The sequence below is a fragment of the Sitophilus oryzae genome, unplaced genomic scaffold, assembly GCF_002938485.1.
Source record: "Sitophilus oryzae breed Bouriz unplaced genomic scaffold, Soryzae_2.0 scaffold_2008_pilon_pilon, whole genome shotgun sequence".
In the NCBI taxonomy this organism is placed as follows: domain Eukaryota; kingdom Metazoa; phylum Arthropoda; class Insecta; order Coleoptera; family Curculionidae; genus Sitophilus; species Sitophilus oryzae.
Genome location: NW_022146734.1, coordinates 1,051,042 through 1,070,296, shown reverse-complemented (window position 1 = coordinate 1,070,296; position 19,255 = coordinate 1,051,042). Strand labels below are relative to the sequence as shown.

The window sequence follows — 19,255 nt, the reverse complement described above, 5'->3', positions numbered from 1 at the left end:
AACAAAATAACATACAAAACATCAGGTTAACATGATGACAGATCATGATCAATGACAGATAAAGAATTCTTACGGAAAGTTACACTTTACGATATAATTTTTTAACTGTTAAAGGCAAACCCCATTTAAGCACAAAACTTTAATACCTACTACTGTATCTAAAAGACTTTTTTTTTAAATTACTAAATTCTTAGCCACGCTTCTGTTTTTCTTGGCTGTTGTGCGTCACGTCACAGATTAACAGGCCCACGTTTGCACCACAAGGCGATGCTGCAGACCACTAGGTAGACCGGTCGTAGAAATTTATGTTATACAACTTGTAGTCAATCTACGCAAATATTATCAAAAACTTTTTTTCTTTTAAAATGTGTTCAGATTTTGTAAAACGTATAAGCCAAAATCGCAAAACTTAAATTTGATATGAGTTTCTTAGTTTTTAACTAATATAGTGGCGAATTACAAAAATTCCTTTTCAATGAAAATTAATGAGTTAAATAAAATAATTTAATAAATTACTAGCTTTTTCTCGCGACTACGTTCGCGTTACACCTCCAATCGTTCATGCATTGATTTAAATGATTTTTTACTTCTTTATAGAGAGCTAGTGAGCATATAGATGTTTTTTATTTTTCATCTTTTTTTTATTTATTAAGAGCACTAATACTCTCTTTATAGGTTATTTTTATTCTTTGAAGGATAATTGAGGAAGATATATTTCGTTATGATGTCACTAAATAAACCCTTGTATAAAATTTTATACTGTCTGGTTTATAATGTTATAGTATTGCATTTTCGTACAGCAAACTTTCTTTCCCTATTCTACTCCCTAAGGGTATAAATTTCATAAATTCGCTTTACCTTTGTGCCAATTTTTATGTGTATAATCCAGAGGTCACCAAGTTTTATATAAATTTTTACTAACTTTACCCATTTGGTTGATGAATTTCAAAAATTTCTTCTAATTCTTTTTGTAGGATTTCATTCTTCTAGACCAAATAGTAAGGAATTTTCATACAACAAACTGTTCCGAGATAATTTTACTCTCTAAGAGGATGAATTTCCTAAAATCGCTTTGTGTAGCTAATTCACTAATGTCGTTTAAACGAACCTTTGTGCTAATATTTATGTATCTAAAGCTGGCGGCATGAACTCACTCTAAAATATCTAAAAACGTAATATATAATCTAACTGACACACCACTGACAATGACAAATAATTTATTTCTGGAGGTATTGTGTGTAGGTGTTTTTCAGGTATGTTTTAGTATTTAGTCGTTTTACACAAAGAAATAGCCATTAAGCACTATAAAAATACTTCATAACAAATCTACACATATATACCTTTCATTTAAAAAAAGAATCATCAAGATTGGTAAAGCGGTTTCGGCGGGATGGATGCAACAAAAAAACCCTTTGAGCTTTTATATATGTATGGATTAATTATTTTTCCAACATATTTTACTTTGCAAATTTTTATAAATATTCAGACTCGCCAATATCGTACTCCACCGTGTCCAGCCTGTTTAGCCAAACGTAGGCCGATTCCTCTTCGGCGGCGTCGTGACCCTGGCCGAAGGAAGAGTCTTGAAGACGCTCATCCGCGCATAGGAATAAGTTGACTGCGTAGCGTATTGCGTATTAATCGATTCTGAAACTTTCTATCTCGTGTATAACATGTTACGCAAGTTTATTATTTTAATCTCGATTTTAATAGATAAATGTGTGAAATGCCACCTGAATATCTTCCGCCATGACATGTTTTTACTTTTTTGTTATGGTAAAGTGATTTGTATAAACTTTATTCAATAACGTATATTTTCCTCCATTTGTGATTTTTTAATTTTAAGCGAAAATTAAGTATAACATTTTAGGAAAAAGAAACACTGTAATATTTAAAAGAATAAGAAGAAATTAGTCTTATTTTGAAAGGAAAATATAGAAAAAACTCTTTCTATAGAAAAAGTCTTTATACTAACCAGAATCCGGTGACATATACGCGGTCTCACCGGAAACATTACTTATTACTTCGCATAACTTGAAGAATATCTACTTTTAATAATGAACACTTCAGAAATACACCAGTAAAAACATTTATTATTTGAGATTAAAACTCGAATTAAATTATAAATATTAGTTACCTATGTTGTTATAGCTTTTATAGGCCTGTTTAACGACTTAATAAGTTACCTAGCGAAAAAATCTGTGCGCGTACCTACCACTATTGTTACAGGTTAATTCGTTAAAGAAATATGTTACACAAGTTAAAAACGCTAAAATTTTAATGGTATTACTTGTGCATTATTGGCCTTATAATGTAATTTGTTGGAATTATATCTTCTTTAAATATAATTAGACTTTTTAACGACTTTTAAGTTACCTAGGAAAAAATCTGTGCACGTACCTACCAGTATTGTTACAGGTTAATTCGTGAAACAAATGTGTTACATATTATTCGTGGTATTAGTGGTATTATATTGGAATCAGCTTGGCATTAGTGGGGCATTATATGAGAAATTTTGGTATTTAATTTGTATTTTTGGCATTACTTTGGCATTAGTATACAGACATTTGTCAGCGGTTTACTCCTTGTAGATAATCAAAAAGTTTTTTGATAAAATTTGCTTTTCATGTCAGATCATTTCTATGAAAAATTACATTAGATTTTTATTAAAGACGCTGGGTAATTAAAACATTGACTAATAAACCTTGTCCACTTTAAATACGGGGTCACGAAATATCCTCCTTGGAGTGTTTGGGTTAAGGGGTGTATAATAAATTAATCGTTGTTTTATAATAAAAACCATAAAACATTTATTTGTGAGTAAAATAATGCAATGGTTGGATATCTCTCCTTTATAATTCGGTGACTAAAAATACACTAAAATAATTAGAAAAAAAATCTTGTACTTATTTAGTAATTACGTCAATATTAATTAATTGACTTTCTAGTCTATTTTATTTTATGTACAAATATATTATTAAATTTTAAGCATTAAGTAATAAAACACTTTGTGCCCTCTTATATCGTAAAAGGTTACGAAATATACTCCTGGTTACACCCCTTACAGAAAACAGTGTAAGGGGTGTAAATAAATTGTATAATCACTGTTTTTTATAATAAAAACTATAAAATATTTCTTATTTGTGAGATTAAAAAAACAAAACAATGCATTGGTTAAAATAAGTACATTCAATACTGTTTTCAATTGTTAATTCAATAATGTGTTATAACATAATATAGCCATTACTATTATACTATTATTATTAAAATAATATGTGTGTAACATATTTCTTTAACGAATTAACCTGTAACAGACATTTATATGCCCAGTATATTTTTGTTTAACAAACCAATCAGGAAAAATCCAAAACCTACCGTTATAGGAGGTATAAGACGATTAAACTTATATAATGACAACTACTTATCGGATAACAAATTAATTACTACTGTCAGCTAGTTCAGCTACTGTCTAGGTAGAATTTACCTAGAGTACCTACACCTACCTATGATGATGTAGGTAGATTAAAGCTTATTTTGACGTTACCTCTCACTTCGGTGTCACAAGCTGAATTTTTCAGGGATGGAAGTACAGTACATCACAGTACATGATATGGGGACCCTTATTCCGAAAGTAGTACAAAATTAAACAGGGTAAAAAGGCACTATCATCAAAAATCGATATATTAATACCACCGTATAGAGAAAACAAATACTTATTTTTTGATCCAGTACAGAATAAAGTCTTCGTAGGGAGTAATTTTTTATAATTATTTACAAAAAAACATTTCCATTAGCGCTTATGACCAAAAAAAAACTTTAAACATGAATAATCATTTCAATCATGCGAAAATTTGGTTTAAAAATAGAGATTTTTTTTTAATATAACTTTCATTTAACGAAAAACGAAGGCCTAAATGAAAAAAAGAAACAATTTAAAAGTTTCGCTCATGTCTTGACAAGGTATCAAAGCAAACCCCATATTTTTTGCTTTTAAACTAATAAAGATATATCAATAAACAATTAGCGATGTAATGGTTTTTGCGCGCGCTGGCCGACTGCCGCCGCTGCGCCGAGATTTCCTATACCCTTGTATATATGACGTCATGGTGTGGCAAATGTAGCATTTTAATTCGATTTGGGCTCCCTTATATAGGATAACAGAAACATTTTCAATGTTAAAAAACTGACTACGCCACTGGATTGTGCTTAAAAAAGTGCCTGAAGGACGTTTTTACAGAATTTTATTATTCCGCGAAATACAAAAGTTATGGTCAATTTTCCAAATGGTAAAAAATTAAAAAAGACCCCTATCTCAGTCAGCAGTGAAAATACCAACAGGCGGTTTACTCCATTAAACGTGTCTCAGAAATCGAGCCCATGACATTTAAGTCGGTTTTGCTCTATCTAGTCAGGAAATAGGTTTTATCTGTTAAAACAGACCAATTTCGACCACCCTGTACATTGTACCTGCAGTTTGAAAGTTAGTAAATTCGGTACGTTATAAAGTATTTAGTTATGGACTGTTTAATTTGCAGAAAAACTATAAACGAAAATGATAAGTTTTTTATTAAAAATCCTACTATACGAGACTTAAAAACTATCATAAATGCTGTGAAAAAAAGGCAAGATCTAGGCCTAACCTAACTGGACGTGTTTTTGGTAGGCTCGCCCGACTGCGAGACATTAGCTCTGATTTATAAATTTCGACTATTTTGACTAACTTAACCTAAGCGATCACCGGGTACTTTTTACTACTACCAGCGACCAGTCGCTGGTTAACTTAGCTCAATTGATACGCCGCCGTACGTCTATTAAATAGTTGCAACGTTTCCTATGTTCCTTTTGGAATGTTTATTTAATATTTAATATGACTATATGATTATATCCCGTTGCGAGAGCCGCTCAAATATTCTTATTTCTCACATAATAAGTTTATATCTCTGTTTATATTTTTATTGTATTGATCTGTGCTTGTGAACGTGAAAAAAATTATGAAAGTGAAATATAATTCTATAAGAATTTCAAAATAAAAGTGGAGATATGTAAAAGTTTAAAGGAAGAATATAAATTACATATTTTTAATTGAAGCAAGCATTTTTTGCCTTTCTCTTGTGAACTTTTTTAGGATACGCGAGTACGCGCTGATAAGTAATTTTTAGTCGATCGACTATTTAGTTTCAAAAGTGAAACAATACATTCTTATGGAGCCGAACGGCCTAATATTTGATTACATTGCGTAGCCTTAGGCTGTGCGGTGACAGGCAATTTTTAATCGGCCGACTGTTTAGTTGCATATTTGTAACGGATATATCCTTATGGAGCCGCGCTCACATGCAATCAAATAGTCGGCCGACTAAAAATCACAGGTCAGCATAGGCTTATTGTATTGAATTTTCCTTCACAGTATCCATACCGTAAAATGGGGTGAATAGAAACATAGTGGTGAATAGAAACAAAATTTCTGAAAAAAATCAAATCACGATTAAAAATATTCAAAGTAAAAAGAGTCGACATATCTAATTTTTCTATCATTGGTAATACACAATAAAATGTAAAAACTATATTTTTATCTGTGGCAGCACTGTTTCTGTCAATCAGCTCATCAATAAATGTGAGATCGATTTATCACCTATTTTGTATGGCGCGAAAACTTTATAAATAAAATATTTATTTTTAAAGTAATACATAAGCCGGTACATATAAATTGTTATATTATATGTATTGTTAATTATTGTTAAACCTACTTAAATATGTAATAATTTACTGTTTCTAATCACCTTGTTGGAAATAGAATAGATAAAAACCTTAACATAATGTGTGTTTCTATTCTCCCGAATAGCAGGTGAATAGAACACAAATGTTATTTTTATTTAATATTTATATGCATATTTTTCAAAAATCAAATTATATGTATACGCAAAGAACAAACAAAGACCCATGTTTTAAAATATTCGGGAAAATAATACCACATTTTTATCAACCGGTATATCGCTAATAGCCTACGAAACTGTTTCTATTCACCCCATTTTACGGTACTATTTAAAATCGTAAGTCAGGGAATTCAAAGTCTTGTTTTTCAAATTAATATTTTTTTAGAAAATATGCGATAATAATTGTTTTGAGTCGTTTATTAATGCGAATGCCTGATTACAACTAATATATATAGTTACAATTGAATATAATTATTACAAGTCTGTGTAACATAAATAAGAAATTCATAATTCTTTGTTTAATTTGCCCAATGTTAGTTACATTTTTCATTTTTTTTAAACATTGATATTTGCAAAATTCTATTAATTTTCTGAATGTGAACACGAATAAATCACTAGTACGTAATAACATGTAATAATTACCTTATTATACTTATTTACTAATTTGAAATTATGAACTATAAAATTTACGGGTTGCCTGTACAATATAGACAATATACCTTTAAGAGTTAATTTATAATTAACTTATAATTTATTTTCATTACATTATACAAAAAATTGAAATCTGATTATTCACAGTTATTATCAAAAAATTAATGTGCATATTATAATCAGTAATATTTCTGTATTTCCTATTTACACAAAATTCACATAGAATTCCGTTATTTCTTTTTGAATCTAGTGATTTTTGGGCTGGTAACACTGGGAACGCTGTATCGATCGGTTGAAGAAAAGCGTTTTATAAATTTTATTAGTCATTTTATATTGTCATGATTGTCATATTCTTTGTTTATTCTCAGTAGCTATTATTAATGTTTTGATTATTGCATTGTTCTTTAAACCTCAATTATTTTACGTGTTTTTTGTTTGTTTTTTTTAGAATTTATTTGGTTTAAATTTTCGTATTTTGGATATTTGTTCTGATATTTCGCAATGTTTTGGTATGTATTAAATATCGTTAATTTACTTAATACTCTACAATCAAAAAGTGTCTTGTATAATCAAGGGGGCTTTGATTATGACAAAGCATGCATGATCATTGATCGCGATGTACTCGTACTTTAAAATTAAAGTAGATGTGAACCTTATGTACTGAATTCATGAAATAATTTATACATATATTTTTCATTGGTTAAATTATTTGAAACTTATTTTAAGTACTAATAGACAGTTCTGATATGTTAGGCACATTGTAAGCAATTAAGTGTTTTTTTACAGTCGATATTTTTTTTCAGGTTATGAAGTATATGTCTAGTCCTTTAGAAGTTCACAAAGGTGTAGAATTCAAGAGCGATTGCAAAATGTGTCAGAACCCAACAACTTTTTCTGTCTGCAATACATGCAAGAAATTTCCTATACATTGTGTCATATGTAATATTTCAGTAAGGGGTTTGGCCAACACGTGTCTTGCTTGTGGCCACGGTGGACACACTGCCCATCTAAACGAATGGTTTAAAACTAGAAAAATCTGCCCAAAATGTGGTTGTTCTTGCTTAACAGAGACTGCAATTATCGTGTATGACTAATAGAACTGTGATTAACCCTGTAGCTGTGTTATGCTGGATTCGGAGTTCTGTAGCCGTAAAAGTTATAGTATAGGTATACCGGGTGCGTCTCAAAAGTGGCTCACCCCTATAATTTTTTTATTTTTCCAGTTAAAAAACCAGATTTGGTATGTTAGTATTCCTATGACATACTAAATTAGGATTGATTGACTTATTCAAATGTTTTCGGTCACTTCCTGTTTCACCGGAAATGACTACAACTTTTGATTTTTAAATGGCACCCTCGGCATTTTTTACTTTATTCGATAGAAAATAACACTCTCCATAGAATGACATCATATGTCAACTTTTGACATTTTCGCATATTATATTATTCGGTTTATTTGAAATTATAACTTGCGGTTCGTAACCAAATTTAACTCGAAATACCAAGTGTGTGGTATCAAATTATTCGTAAAAAAATGTTTTTTCTAAATATGCTAATGAGCCACCCTCATTCCATTTGAAACAATTGAGATATGATTAAAAATACGATTTGTGCATTTTGTAACTGGCCAGGACAAGACACTAAAAACATTTGACGATCAAATCTATTTTTCCAAGGCTCCTTGATTAATAATTAGTGTTTTTAACATAGCCAACGATTTTTTATTAAGCGAGAATGTCAAAAGTTGACATATGATATGTCATTCTACTCAGAATGTCATTTTCTACCGAATAAAGGAAAAAGAAATACCGAGGGTGCGTGCCATTTAAAAATCAAAAGTATTAGTCATTTCCGGTGAAACAGGAAGTGATCAAAAACAATTGAATACGTCAATCAATCCTAATTTATGTCATATACCAGCATACCAAATCTCGTTTTTTTATCTGAAAAAATAAAAAAGTTATAGGGGGTGAGCCACTTTTGAGACGCACTCAGTAGAGCAAGCCGTATCGTTAAGACGTAAAGGATATCGATCTTCACAATCAAATAACTCCATTCATAGATATCCGTATGCCGTAATACTTAAGAAATAAACAAATTTTAATTCTTACGTTACATCTTATAGATCTTGTCAGCTAGGTTCAGTTTTACTCGGTGGCCATTTCTACAATATTTATAATATACACTCACCGGGCAAAAAAAACCGGCCACTAAAAACTAGTCCCAATTTCAAAATTGGATTTCTTGCGAACCATTCATTAGATTTTGATGATTTTTTTTTAAATTGTAAACTAATTCCTTCTTAACGGATGCTACGTCAGCAATTTTTATTCTGAATTTATTTTGAGCATACACAGGGCACAACAATATGATGAAGTTTTTTGCCTGAACTTTGTAACACCCTGTAGGGTGCAGTGCAGCAGCTGTAGTAGCTATTGCTAAATCAAATCACATTGTAGCCTCATCTTTTGTGAGTATTTTGTTTTTTTAATCACGACATTATCTCTGTTTGTATTGAAGATACGCTGCTTTAAAACAAGCGCCTCGAAAAAAGCTTTAAAAACAAATCAAACATCAAAACGTAGGTAAGTTTAACCTGAAAACTAACTAAAACATGAAAATTAAAAAAAAAGCAAAGAAATTTTAAGGGACTAATATCTAGGTCCACTCGGCTGGTGAGATTTCCCGTTTCCGGAACGGGACATAACGGAGACATAACGTTGACTTCGGCCATCCTCAATTAAAGCCACAATACGAACAACATCCGTTACAGATGACATTTTTTAATTTGACAACCGTTTTTGTCATATTGCAAATATTCATAAATCCGTTTTCGCGTATGTCGCCTTGATTATTTACACAAAACTTTCTGCCTGCGAAGAATTTTCGGAGACGTTCGTTTTAAAACACCATATCTCTAATACAAAAAGAGATAATGTGGTGATTAAAAAAACAAAATGCTCACAAAAGATGAGGCTACAATGTGATTTAATTTAAAAATAGCTCCTACCGCTGCTGCACCCTACAGGGTGTTACAAATTTCGGGCAAAAAACTTCGTCTTATTTCTGACATAGCATCCGTTAAAAAGGAATTAATTTACAATTAAAAAAAAAACATCAAAATCTAATGAGTGGTTCGCGAGAAATCCAACTTTGAAATTGGGTCTAGTTTTTAGTGGCCGATTTTTTTTTGCCGGTGAGTTTATTTCACTTCGGCAACAAAAATCGTATCGTCCGTCCATTTTAGTTAAATTAAATTAATAATAACAAAATAAATGAGGAATATTATAGTTCTATTCACAACTCAAACAAGATAACCTATTAAAAACGGTAATGCGCACGCTTACGGTTTTCTCATCGTTAGTCTTACGGCAACTATGAATCACTTTCCTCGCGTCTTAAGTCTTACGGCTACCAATACGGCTTACGTCTTACGGCTACGGAACTCTGAATCCAGCATTAGTTGTACATTTTGATCTAAAAGTTTTATGATCAAATTAATCTTACAGTTAAAAATTTGAATGATGTTTCCTATAAGAATTTATCATCATCAAAAAGTGCAAATGATAATAAAACGATTTGATCATACTGTATACAGGGTGTTTTAAAAAGCCTGTGCCATCTCTTGTGGAGAGATTCCTCTCGTAAACGTAAAAATAAGATTTGGAAAATACTTCACTAACTTCACTTTAAGACCTTTTTTACTGGGCTGTTAGTTTAGCCCGTTGATAAATAAATAAAATAAAAAAAAACATAGGTCAGATTCTGCTTTGTTTCGTTGCTACAGGGTTGGGTTGAGTTAAAGTCTTCTTCTAAGTGCTTTTAGCGATTCGAATGAAATTTTGAGGGTAAAAGTTACTACATACATATAAGTTCGACATATTTTAATGGTAAAAAAGTGTCGACATATTCACCAGGGGCGTGCAGAGGGGTTATCACTGGAATATTTTTCTAAAAAAAAATTTGCGCCACTGACTTTTTTTCTTTTGTTGGCAAAATTGTATAGACCGTTAAATGCTGATTAAAAGTTGTCTCTAAAAATTTGGCGATTTCGGCCGTCTTGGTGAGATAAACGCAATTTTATTAATTTGCATTGATACAAGTCTAGCAACCTTTAAAAACTTTTAATACCATTAACTTGCCAAAATGTTAAATAAGTACTTATTGATTCCTCATCAAAAAATATAAAAAAAATCATATAAACATGGGTGCGGAAATGCATAGTTTTAAAGTTACAGGATGTTAAAATTTAAAAAAAAAAATAGACTTTTTTTAATTATACAATCATTTTTTGGGGGAATTTGCTAGAGATGGCACTCAGTGTTATAAAGTTTAATAAAATTTAGTAATAAATTACATTAAATAACTAATTTGTTAATTTAATTTTTATTTTAATTATATTGTCATTAATAAAATTGCATTGATCTCATCGAGAAGATCGAAATGGACAAAATATCAAAATACAACTTTTAATCGGCATTAAATCGCCTACACACTTTTGCTAATAAGAGGGAAAAAATCAGTAGAGCTCATGTTTTTTTGGAAAAATATTCCAGTGATAACCCATACGCACGTCCCTGGTGAATCTGTCGACTCTTTTTAGCATTAAAATATGTAGCACCCATAGTTCAGATCATACAGATTATAAACTTTGTTTTTTCTTCATTGTTTTTCGTGGTTCCAATTTTCGGAATCGGGTACTAGTTAGGTTACTAGTTTGCGCACATAGCACGCTCGCTTATGGCCTCTAAAATTGTGCACAGCGCCTGACCGGCACAGTTATTAGAGAGATATCGGAAAACCGAATAGCGTCATGCAGTATTTACGCGTACCTTATCATGGTTACGATATGCGCGAGACAACACCCGCTATTAACGTTACCGTCTGACGTAATTTGCGGATCAATTACACCAAGCGCTATTTCTAAATAACGTTTAAAAATTGCTTAAATGGGCGATGTCTTTTATTTTAGGTTATGTTTGAATTGTTTTGAATTATTACATTAGTTTTATTAGGTAATTTGATATTTAAGTAGCTGGGATTAGTTTTAATTTAATAAATATGGCTCAAAATATGGATTCCACCTCTTCCAATATTAAAGAACCTATAAAGAGGCTTAGGTTTACAGCAGATGACGACTTAGCCCTTCTAAGAGAATTTGTTGCTTGTTGCCCTAAACCCACTGACAGACGCTGAACAATAAAGTACCGGAAATAAGCACTTTAGCCCTTTAGTTTTAAAATACCTAGTAAACAAAACAATTTCAAAGTTTTAAATTCAAAGTTAGGTTAAGTTTAAATGGCGGACGCGACGCGAACAGAATTCTTTCCGATCCGATAAATCCGATATCAACTATAAATGAAGAGAGTTAATACCACCTCACGTAAAGGAAATAACACCTGGCCTTATTAACGTCCATGCACGCTATTCGGTTTAACGATATCTCTCTATTATGCTGTTTATTGTTATTTTACGCGAATTTATTTTTGCGCACAAGAAATTTTACTCGTTTGCACATCGTCATAAAAACAATTTTCGTTCCACGAATTAGGGATAAGATTTTTATCTGTATAAGTTTTGCCCTCCAAATTTCGGAAGAAAATTATAATAAATCGAAAAAAACTTTAACGATGGTAAAAATCGATAAAAAACTTTAACACCCTGTAACTACGAAACAAAGCAGAATCGGACCCATGTTGACATAAAAAATAAATCTTATTTTTAAGCGAGGAATTTCCCTACGAGAGATGGCACATGCTTTTTTGAAATACCCTGTTTATCTAGTACTTATCAACCCTGTATATACATTATTAATACCTACAGGGTGATTCTTAACCTATACGCATAAAGTTGGAAAATTATTGCTGATGACAAATAATGACTAATAATAATGACTAATCATTCAGAATCAAATAATGACTAATAGTTCAGTCATTTTGCTTGAAAAAAAGTCCGGAAATTTTGAAACTTTGCAGGTTTATAGGTTATGGGGTTCCTAACTAAAATCCATAAAATGCACATTTCCAGACTTGCCGCCGGCGCGGCGCCGCCATCTTGCCAAGATGGCGCCTAAAATCGTTATTTTATAAATATCTCCAACACTATGCGTTTTCCGCAAAAATTTGAAGAGAGCAAAATTAAAGAGAATAAAATTTTCTATAAAAAAGGTTCTATGAAAATTTTCGCTAAACTCAACCGTTTTTTGTGCCTAAAATCCCTGGAAATTTTACAATTTTGCGTAAAATATGATACCTATATGTATAGTCGATTTTCCGAAATCATATGTCGATTAGGGTTCACCAAAACTAGTTTTAGTTTAGTTTCTTCAATTTTGTCATGAAACAGTGGCGTAGCGAGAATTTTCATAGAACCTTTTTTATAGGAAATTTTATTCTCTTTAATTTTGCTCTCTTCAAATTTTTGCGAAAAACGCATAGTTTTCGAGATATTTACAAAATACCGATGTTGGGCGCCATCCCGGCAAGATGGCGGCGCCGGCGGCAGGTCTGGGAATGTGCATTTTATGGATTTTAGTTAGGGACCCCAAAACCTATAAACCTACAAAGTTTCAAAACTTCCGGACTTCTTTCCAAACAGGCCCCTTTTTTGATCGCCAATGACTGAACTATAATAATGAAAAAAAAAGTTCGTAAAATATTTTTATTTACGGAGATAAACTATTTGAAATAAAAACAAAAAACGTTAATTCCATTAAATTGAATGTGCATTTACTGATAAAGTTGATAAATTTTTGTGAAAAAAAACTCAAATTATTTCGGAATCTAAAAATATTTTACTGACACTTTTTTTCATTATTAATCATTATTTGTCATCAGCAATAATTTGCCAAGTTTATGCGCATAGGTTAAGAATCACCCTGTATACAGGATTGTTCACGCTATTCGACACGGAGTATTGTATCTGATGGGATCATTGAAGGACTAGCTAGAAAGCTATAATTTAAAATTATTTTCAGCATACAGGGTGCTACAAATTCGAGGTACGAGTATTGGTATCTCGGTAACCGTAATAGATACGAACATGGTTAAATTGCGGCAAAGTTGCGTATTGGGATATTCACCAAGATGCCATCAAAAAAGTTTTAAAAATTTCAAGGATTGCTGAGTTTTTTTGGAAAAGAACTGATTTTTTTATTTTTTCCTGTCGTTACATTTTAGAAAATCAAACAACTAATTATGTATTCTCATAGCCACTTTATTAGGGCTATCTGATAGTATTTTTAGATTTTCAAATTAGCTGATAATTTGTGAGATACAGAGGCCAACTTAATTTTTTTAAATGCGGACCTGCATTTTTTATTTCAGGTTTTGAAAGAACTCGGTCTCCTGAATACAATGATGTGCTACACTTTATACTTTTTTTTGTTTTGGGTATCTTAACAGCAACAAAACTATTTAATTATTATTTAAAATAATTTCAAGTCCGACTCTGGTTTCTTAAATTATTTAATCTGATTATATTCATCGCAACAATATTGATCAACACTAATTAACATTGAATAAGGAAAATCGAGCCAATTGGAAGATTGAAATAAATAAGATCGAGGTCAGAAATTCAAAGATATTATTTTTAACTTTTTTTATTGTGAATTTGAAATCTCAGTGTGCGATCTAATAATATGTATAATATTAAACGTAGTTATTATAAATTAATCAACTTTTACAAACTAGTTTCTAATGTTCTATGTGCTCGAAAGGGTTACCACCCAGCCTATATTGCACATATTAAAACTATATACCTATAAACTTATTTTTTGTTCAGTTTTATTTGTAGCTTTTTGAACTTTCTTCTTATACTTCCGAATGCATTTTGTACCTACCTTTATTGTAAATGTTGAGATGAATTGATTTCACTTTTACAAATGACGTCAAGTAATGTAGCCCCTTGGGGATAGGTCCAGGAACCTCGCTGGTCATTATATTGCTCCACCATTTCCAATCCATCTTCCGGGAAAATGATTTGATTGTTTATATTATATTATATTTATATTAATTATTTTTTATTTTATATTATTTTATTGCATTTGATTTTCCGTATACAATGTTTTACCCCACATTGTTAAGTTTGAAACCTTATCAGTACTGTATCGATGAATAGATTAAATATTGAAAAAAAAACAGAGCCGGACTTGAAATTAGTTTAAATAAATTGTGTTCAAATGTCAAAACAAAAAAAATATTAAGTGTGGCATATCATTGTACTCAGGAGATCGAGTTCTTTCAAAATCTGAAATAAAAAATGCAGGTCCGTATTTAAAAAAATTAAGTTGGCCTCTGTATCTCACAAATTGTCAGCTAATTTAAAAATCTAAAAATACTGCCAGATAGACATAATAAAGTGGCTATGAGAATGTGTAATTAGTTTTTTGATTTTCTAAAAAATAACGACAGGAAAAAATAAAATAGATTTTCAAAAAAACCAGTTTTTTTCCAAAAAACTCAGCAATCCTTGAAATTTTTGAAACTTTTTTAATGGCATCTTGGTGAACATCCCAAGGCGCAACTTTGCCCCAATTTTCGAGATACCAATGCTCGTACTTCGAATTTGTAGCACCCTGTATAAATAAATAATATCAAAATTGAATTTTTTTAAATTGAACGCCCTGTATATTATTATATTTTTAGTTTCTACGATTAAAATAAAGGTAAATTTGATTAAGGTCTCTTTTGAAATATTTACGATTTTGTGGAAAATGGAGTAATAATAATTTTAATGCTTTATTTCTCTAGGCGTATTTAACTTTTTAAAGCCAAATATTGTACTTAAGTTTTTCTATTTACTAAATATTGTGTTGCATTAATAAAACTAATGCTACCTTATACAGAGCGTCAAAAAATATTATAAATAAAAACGACAATAACTTGTTTAATATAAATGGAACACCCTGTATGTTTCACTTGAATCAGATGCACAATATAATTGTCTATCAAATTTTATTACGCCATTTTTAGTTATTTCTTTGGATTTTCAATAATTCAAACTTTATTAATTAACCATTTGGCTACAATACGCCGGTGTCGAATAGCGTGAACAACCCTGTATGAACCAAATAATTTATTAGTATATAAAAAGTGATTTGCAATTAAAGAATAATTATTTGTAGTTGTCTCTCAGCAATCATTCGTGTCATATTATTTCAAATACGTTTAAAACGTATTTGTATTATTTACTGAAAAGTTAGTTGTTGAAAATACTGCTTTTTTTTATTATTTAAGCATTGGCTAAGTTTTAAATTTATATAAAGAAAATTTGATGTTAAGTACATGACAGTTTTAGTAAATTTTGTCAAAAAACTGTATAGTCAATTTATTTTTAAATAAAAATGGTAACTGCTATACTGCGTAATATAGAGGGTGGTCCAAACTGTAGTCTGGAAACTTTGGCAGCATATTCTGTAGATAAAAATAAGTAAAAAAATTCGTATAGATGTATGTCCCAAAATGCTTACAGCGCTTTCAGATGGAGCGGACCGTCCGTGACTTCGAGCAAGTACCATGAGTTTATATGAACAATTTCACATGCTCCGTCCGGATGATCTCGTCCGACGGCTATCTTGAAAAAACACGCGGACGAACAGTTTAGTTTAGAAGTTAGTTTCGGAGACACAAGGTGTAGAAGTTTCATTTTTATTTAGATTTTTTCCAAATAATTTCTGAAGATACGTCAATATTTGGTTGAAAATTGGTACCTATCTGGGTTTTTTTTGGCATTAGAAATTTGATTTTTATGTCGATATGACTCCTACTTGTAGAAGGCGCCACCTACATATTTTTTAACTGGCTTGAACAGTTAATAACTATTCTTCCGTACCTGTTTAAAACACTGAGTAAAAAAATATACATTTAAGACGTGTTTTACGTAAAAAAGGTCTCTTGGTAAAATTCGCTACCAGCAACCGTTCACAAGATAGTTAGAATGAAAATAGTCACTATACAGTATGTCTCCGATTGTCTTTACAAGAGGGAAAACCTTTTTTATTGACATTTTGAGAAAAATGTATTCTTAAAAAAAATTTGCTTGTTCTAAAACGGTTAATCCCGTTTATATTTTTTTACCCAACCCAGATTTTCATACCGTTTTAGAGAAAATTAAGAAAAACATGAAAATATGGTTGAATTTTTTCAAAGTTCTAAACATCAAAAGGCGTTTCTATGGTTATATAATTTCGGTTTCATTCTTTGATAGATGGTTATTATTAAATTTGATTAACATCATATTCTTTGCTGTTGTTAAAGTATCATATTTCCGATAATTATTGTCACCCTTACCGTAGCATTGAAGTAAATAAATTTTGTACTTCTTTAACATTTTAAAACAGCAAAAAGTGTTATGTTAATTAAAATTAGACGAATAACAATCTATAAAAAAATGAAAGTCACTTTATATTACCATATTACCATTCGAAATGATGATAGAACAGTTTCTGTTGAACTTTTGGCACAAAACCATTTCAAATTTATGATTTCAGTTTAATAGCTATTTAAGCCGGAATCTCATGCATCCGAAATCCGATGGTACGACATCCGAAATTTGAAGTTATCCTGTGAAATAAAAAAAGCCTGTCACATACATCCGAAAGTTTATTCCGAAATTTGACACTTTAGACATTTTTCTGCTGCACTGAATAGAGATTCATGTCATGTTTTATTGGAGAAACACTTATAAAAATAACTTCCTCGCCAAATATTCCGAAATTGCCCACTTCCCACTAAACTTGTTTTTAAAAACAAATGTTTTCAAAAAAAGTGAGGTTTAAAAAACACACGATATCGTACAAAAGTTAAACAAAATTTAACTTTATACGACGTCGGACGATTAGTTAAAATTATCGGATAAAAATTGGTGTCAAAATATTTCGGCCAATAGGAGCACCGTCGGATCGTCGTGTCATCGGATTTCGAATGCACGAGACTCCGGCTTTAGTCAACAATTTATGTCAATGGTGACGTATTGATAATTTAGATTCCAAATATCTCGAGAACCATTACTCGTAGCGATTTTTCCCAAGACTTTTTAAGTAAAAAACATCGTAAATGTACATTTTTTTTACTCAATAGTTTTATACAGGTAAGGACGAAAAGTTATTAGTCTTCAAACCAGTTAAAAATATGTAGGTGGCGCCCTCTACAAATAGGAGTCATATTGACATCAAAATCAAATTTCTCATGTTAAAAAACTTCCTGATACCAGTTATCATCCAAATATTGACGTTACTTCCGAAATTATTTCAAAAAAATCGAAATAAAAATGAAACTTCTACGCCTTGTATATCCGAAACTAAGCATTTTAGGACATACAGTTATACGAACTTTTTTACTTATTCTGCAGAATATGCTGCTGAAGTTTCCGGAATACAGTTCGTACCACCCTGTATTTCGGCATTAGATAGACTTTATTGTGACAGATTTTGTACCAGTTAAATTTGTCATATAAAGTAAATTTTGTGATATAACATCAATTATAGAAAACTATAAAAACCTGCTGTTTTTGAAAATAATAAATGGATGTAGTATCTAAATTTTTAGATATTTTATATTTTTTACAGAAAAAAAACAAAGATAAAAATGTATTTTGTTTTAGGGATTACTTACGTTGGTTGAATTCAATTTAGATTGGAAATATTGTTAACGTAAAGAGAGTATAAGAATGAATTACCTAGCATAGGTAATCAATTTAGATGACCTAAGCAAATGTTTTTTATGTGAGATAATGAAAATCAGTGTTGTAGATTAATTTTGTAATTGAAATATACAATTTTGATTTATATTGATTTTTTTATACCGTTATCAGATCAAAAAAGTTGTCATGGAACAACAGCAACACAGAGTTTCCAGGACTGTCCGTCTACTCGCAACGTCGCTTAACTTCAGTGATCTATCAGGAACCAGTGTTTCGACGTAAACGGGCCGTTGCCTCGGAAAAAATGCGTCAGAGTTGGTTTGGAAATGAAGAGCGCTGTAATTTTATATGGTAAACTAGCGTACCCCCTGTGACTTCGTTCGCGTCGAATTAATTTTTATTGTTAATCTAAGGAATTAATCATTTGTAATGGTGATGATAAAAGCAAAGCAAGAATTTCCATTAACATATAAACTGGATAAAATTGTCTCACATTTATGTCAGCATGAGAAAAAACAATATGGCGATGTTATTATATAACTTGGTAATATTTGAGGGATAGTTTCATCTCGTTGGAATTTGACTTTCGAAAAATCCGTTTGCCAAAAATAAGCTTTTTACGTCAAGCAGTTTAAGCAGAATCGTGGTTAATCAATTACCTCACTTTTTGGATCACACTGTATGATTTTTTTTAAAAATTTCAAAATATGTAAAAGAACAAAATAAATTATGCGTGTCCAAGCGTTTTCCCGAAAGACTAACCGTTTTTTAAATAACAAATATTGTAATATATGAGGGGCGTTTTCACCCTCTTGGAATTTGAGATTCGAGAAACCCCTCCATATCGAACATCTACACCCCACAGTCAATCCGTTTGCCAAAAATCAGCTTTAAACGTTAAGCAGAATCGTGATTACTCAATGGTCATATTTTATGAAACACCCTGTATAAATTTTTAAAAAAACTTAAAATATGTAAAACAACAAAATAAAATATACGTGTTTAAGAGTTTTTCCGAAAAACTCACCGGTTTTTAAATGAAAAATGTTCTAATATTTGAGGGGGGTGATTTCACCCTCTTAGAATTCGAGTTTCGAAAAATCCCTTCTTATCGAACCTCTACACCCTAAAGTCAACCCGTTTTCCAAAAATCAGCTTTTTACCTCAAGCACTTTAAGCAGGATCGTGATTAATCACTGTCCAGATTTCTCCAAACACCCTGTATACGTTTTTAAAAAATCTTAAAATATGTA

General features: G+C 30.9%; 1 protein-coding gene across 2 annotated transcripts in view; it reads left to right on the top strand.

Moving 5' to 3' along the window:
* Positions 1-18,147, top strand: part of LOC115883988 (GATOR complex protein WDR59) — a 57,270-nt gene extending 39,123 nt beyond the window's left edge. For both annotated transcript variants that reach the window (XM_030902413.1, XM_030902412.1), the window contains 2 exons: positions 7,166-7,446; positions 17,964-18,147. In XM_030902413.1, coding sequence (XP_030758273.1) covers positions 7,166-7,446; positions 17,964-17,994 — 312 coding nt within the window. In that variant the 3' untranslated portion in view covers positions 17,995-18,147. The remainder of the gene's footprint in view (positions 1-7,165; positions 7,447-17,963) is intronic.
* Positions 18,148-19,255: the final 1,108 nt, after the last annotated feature.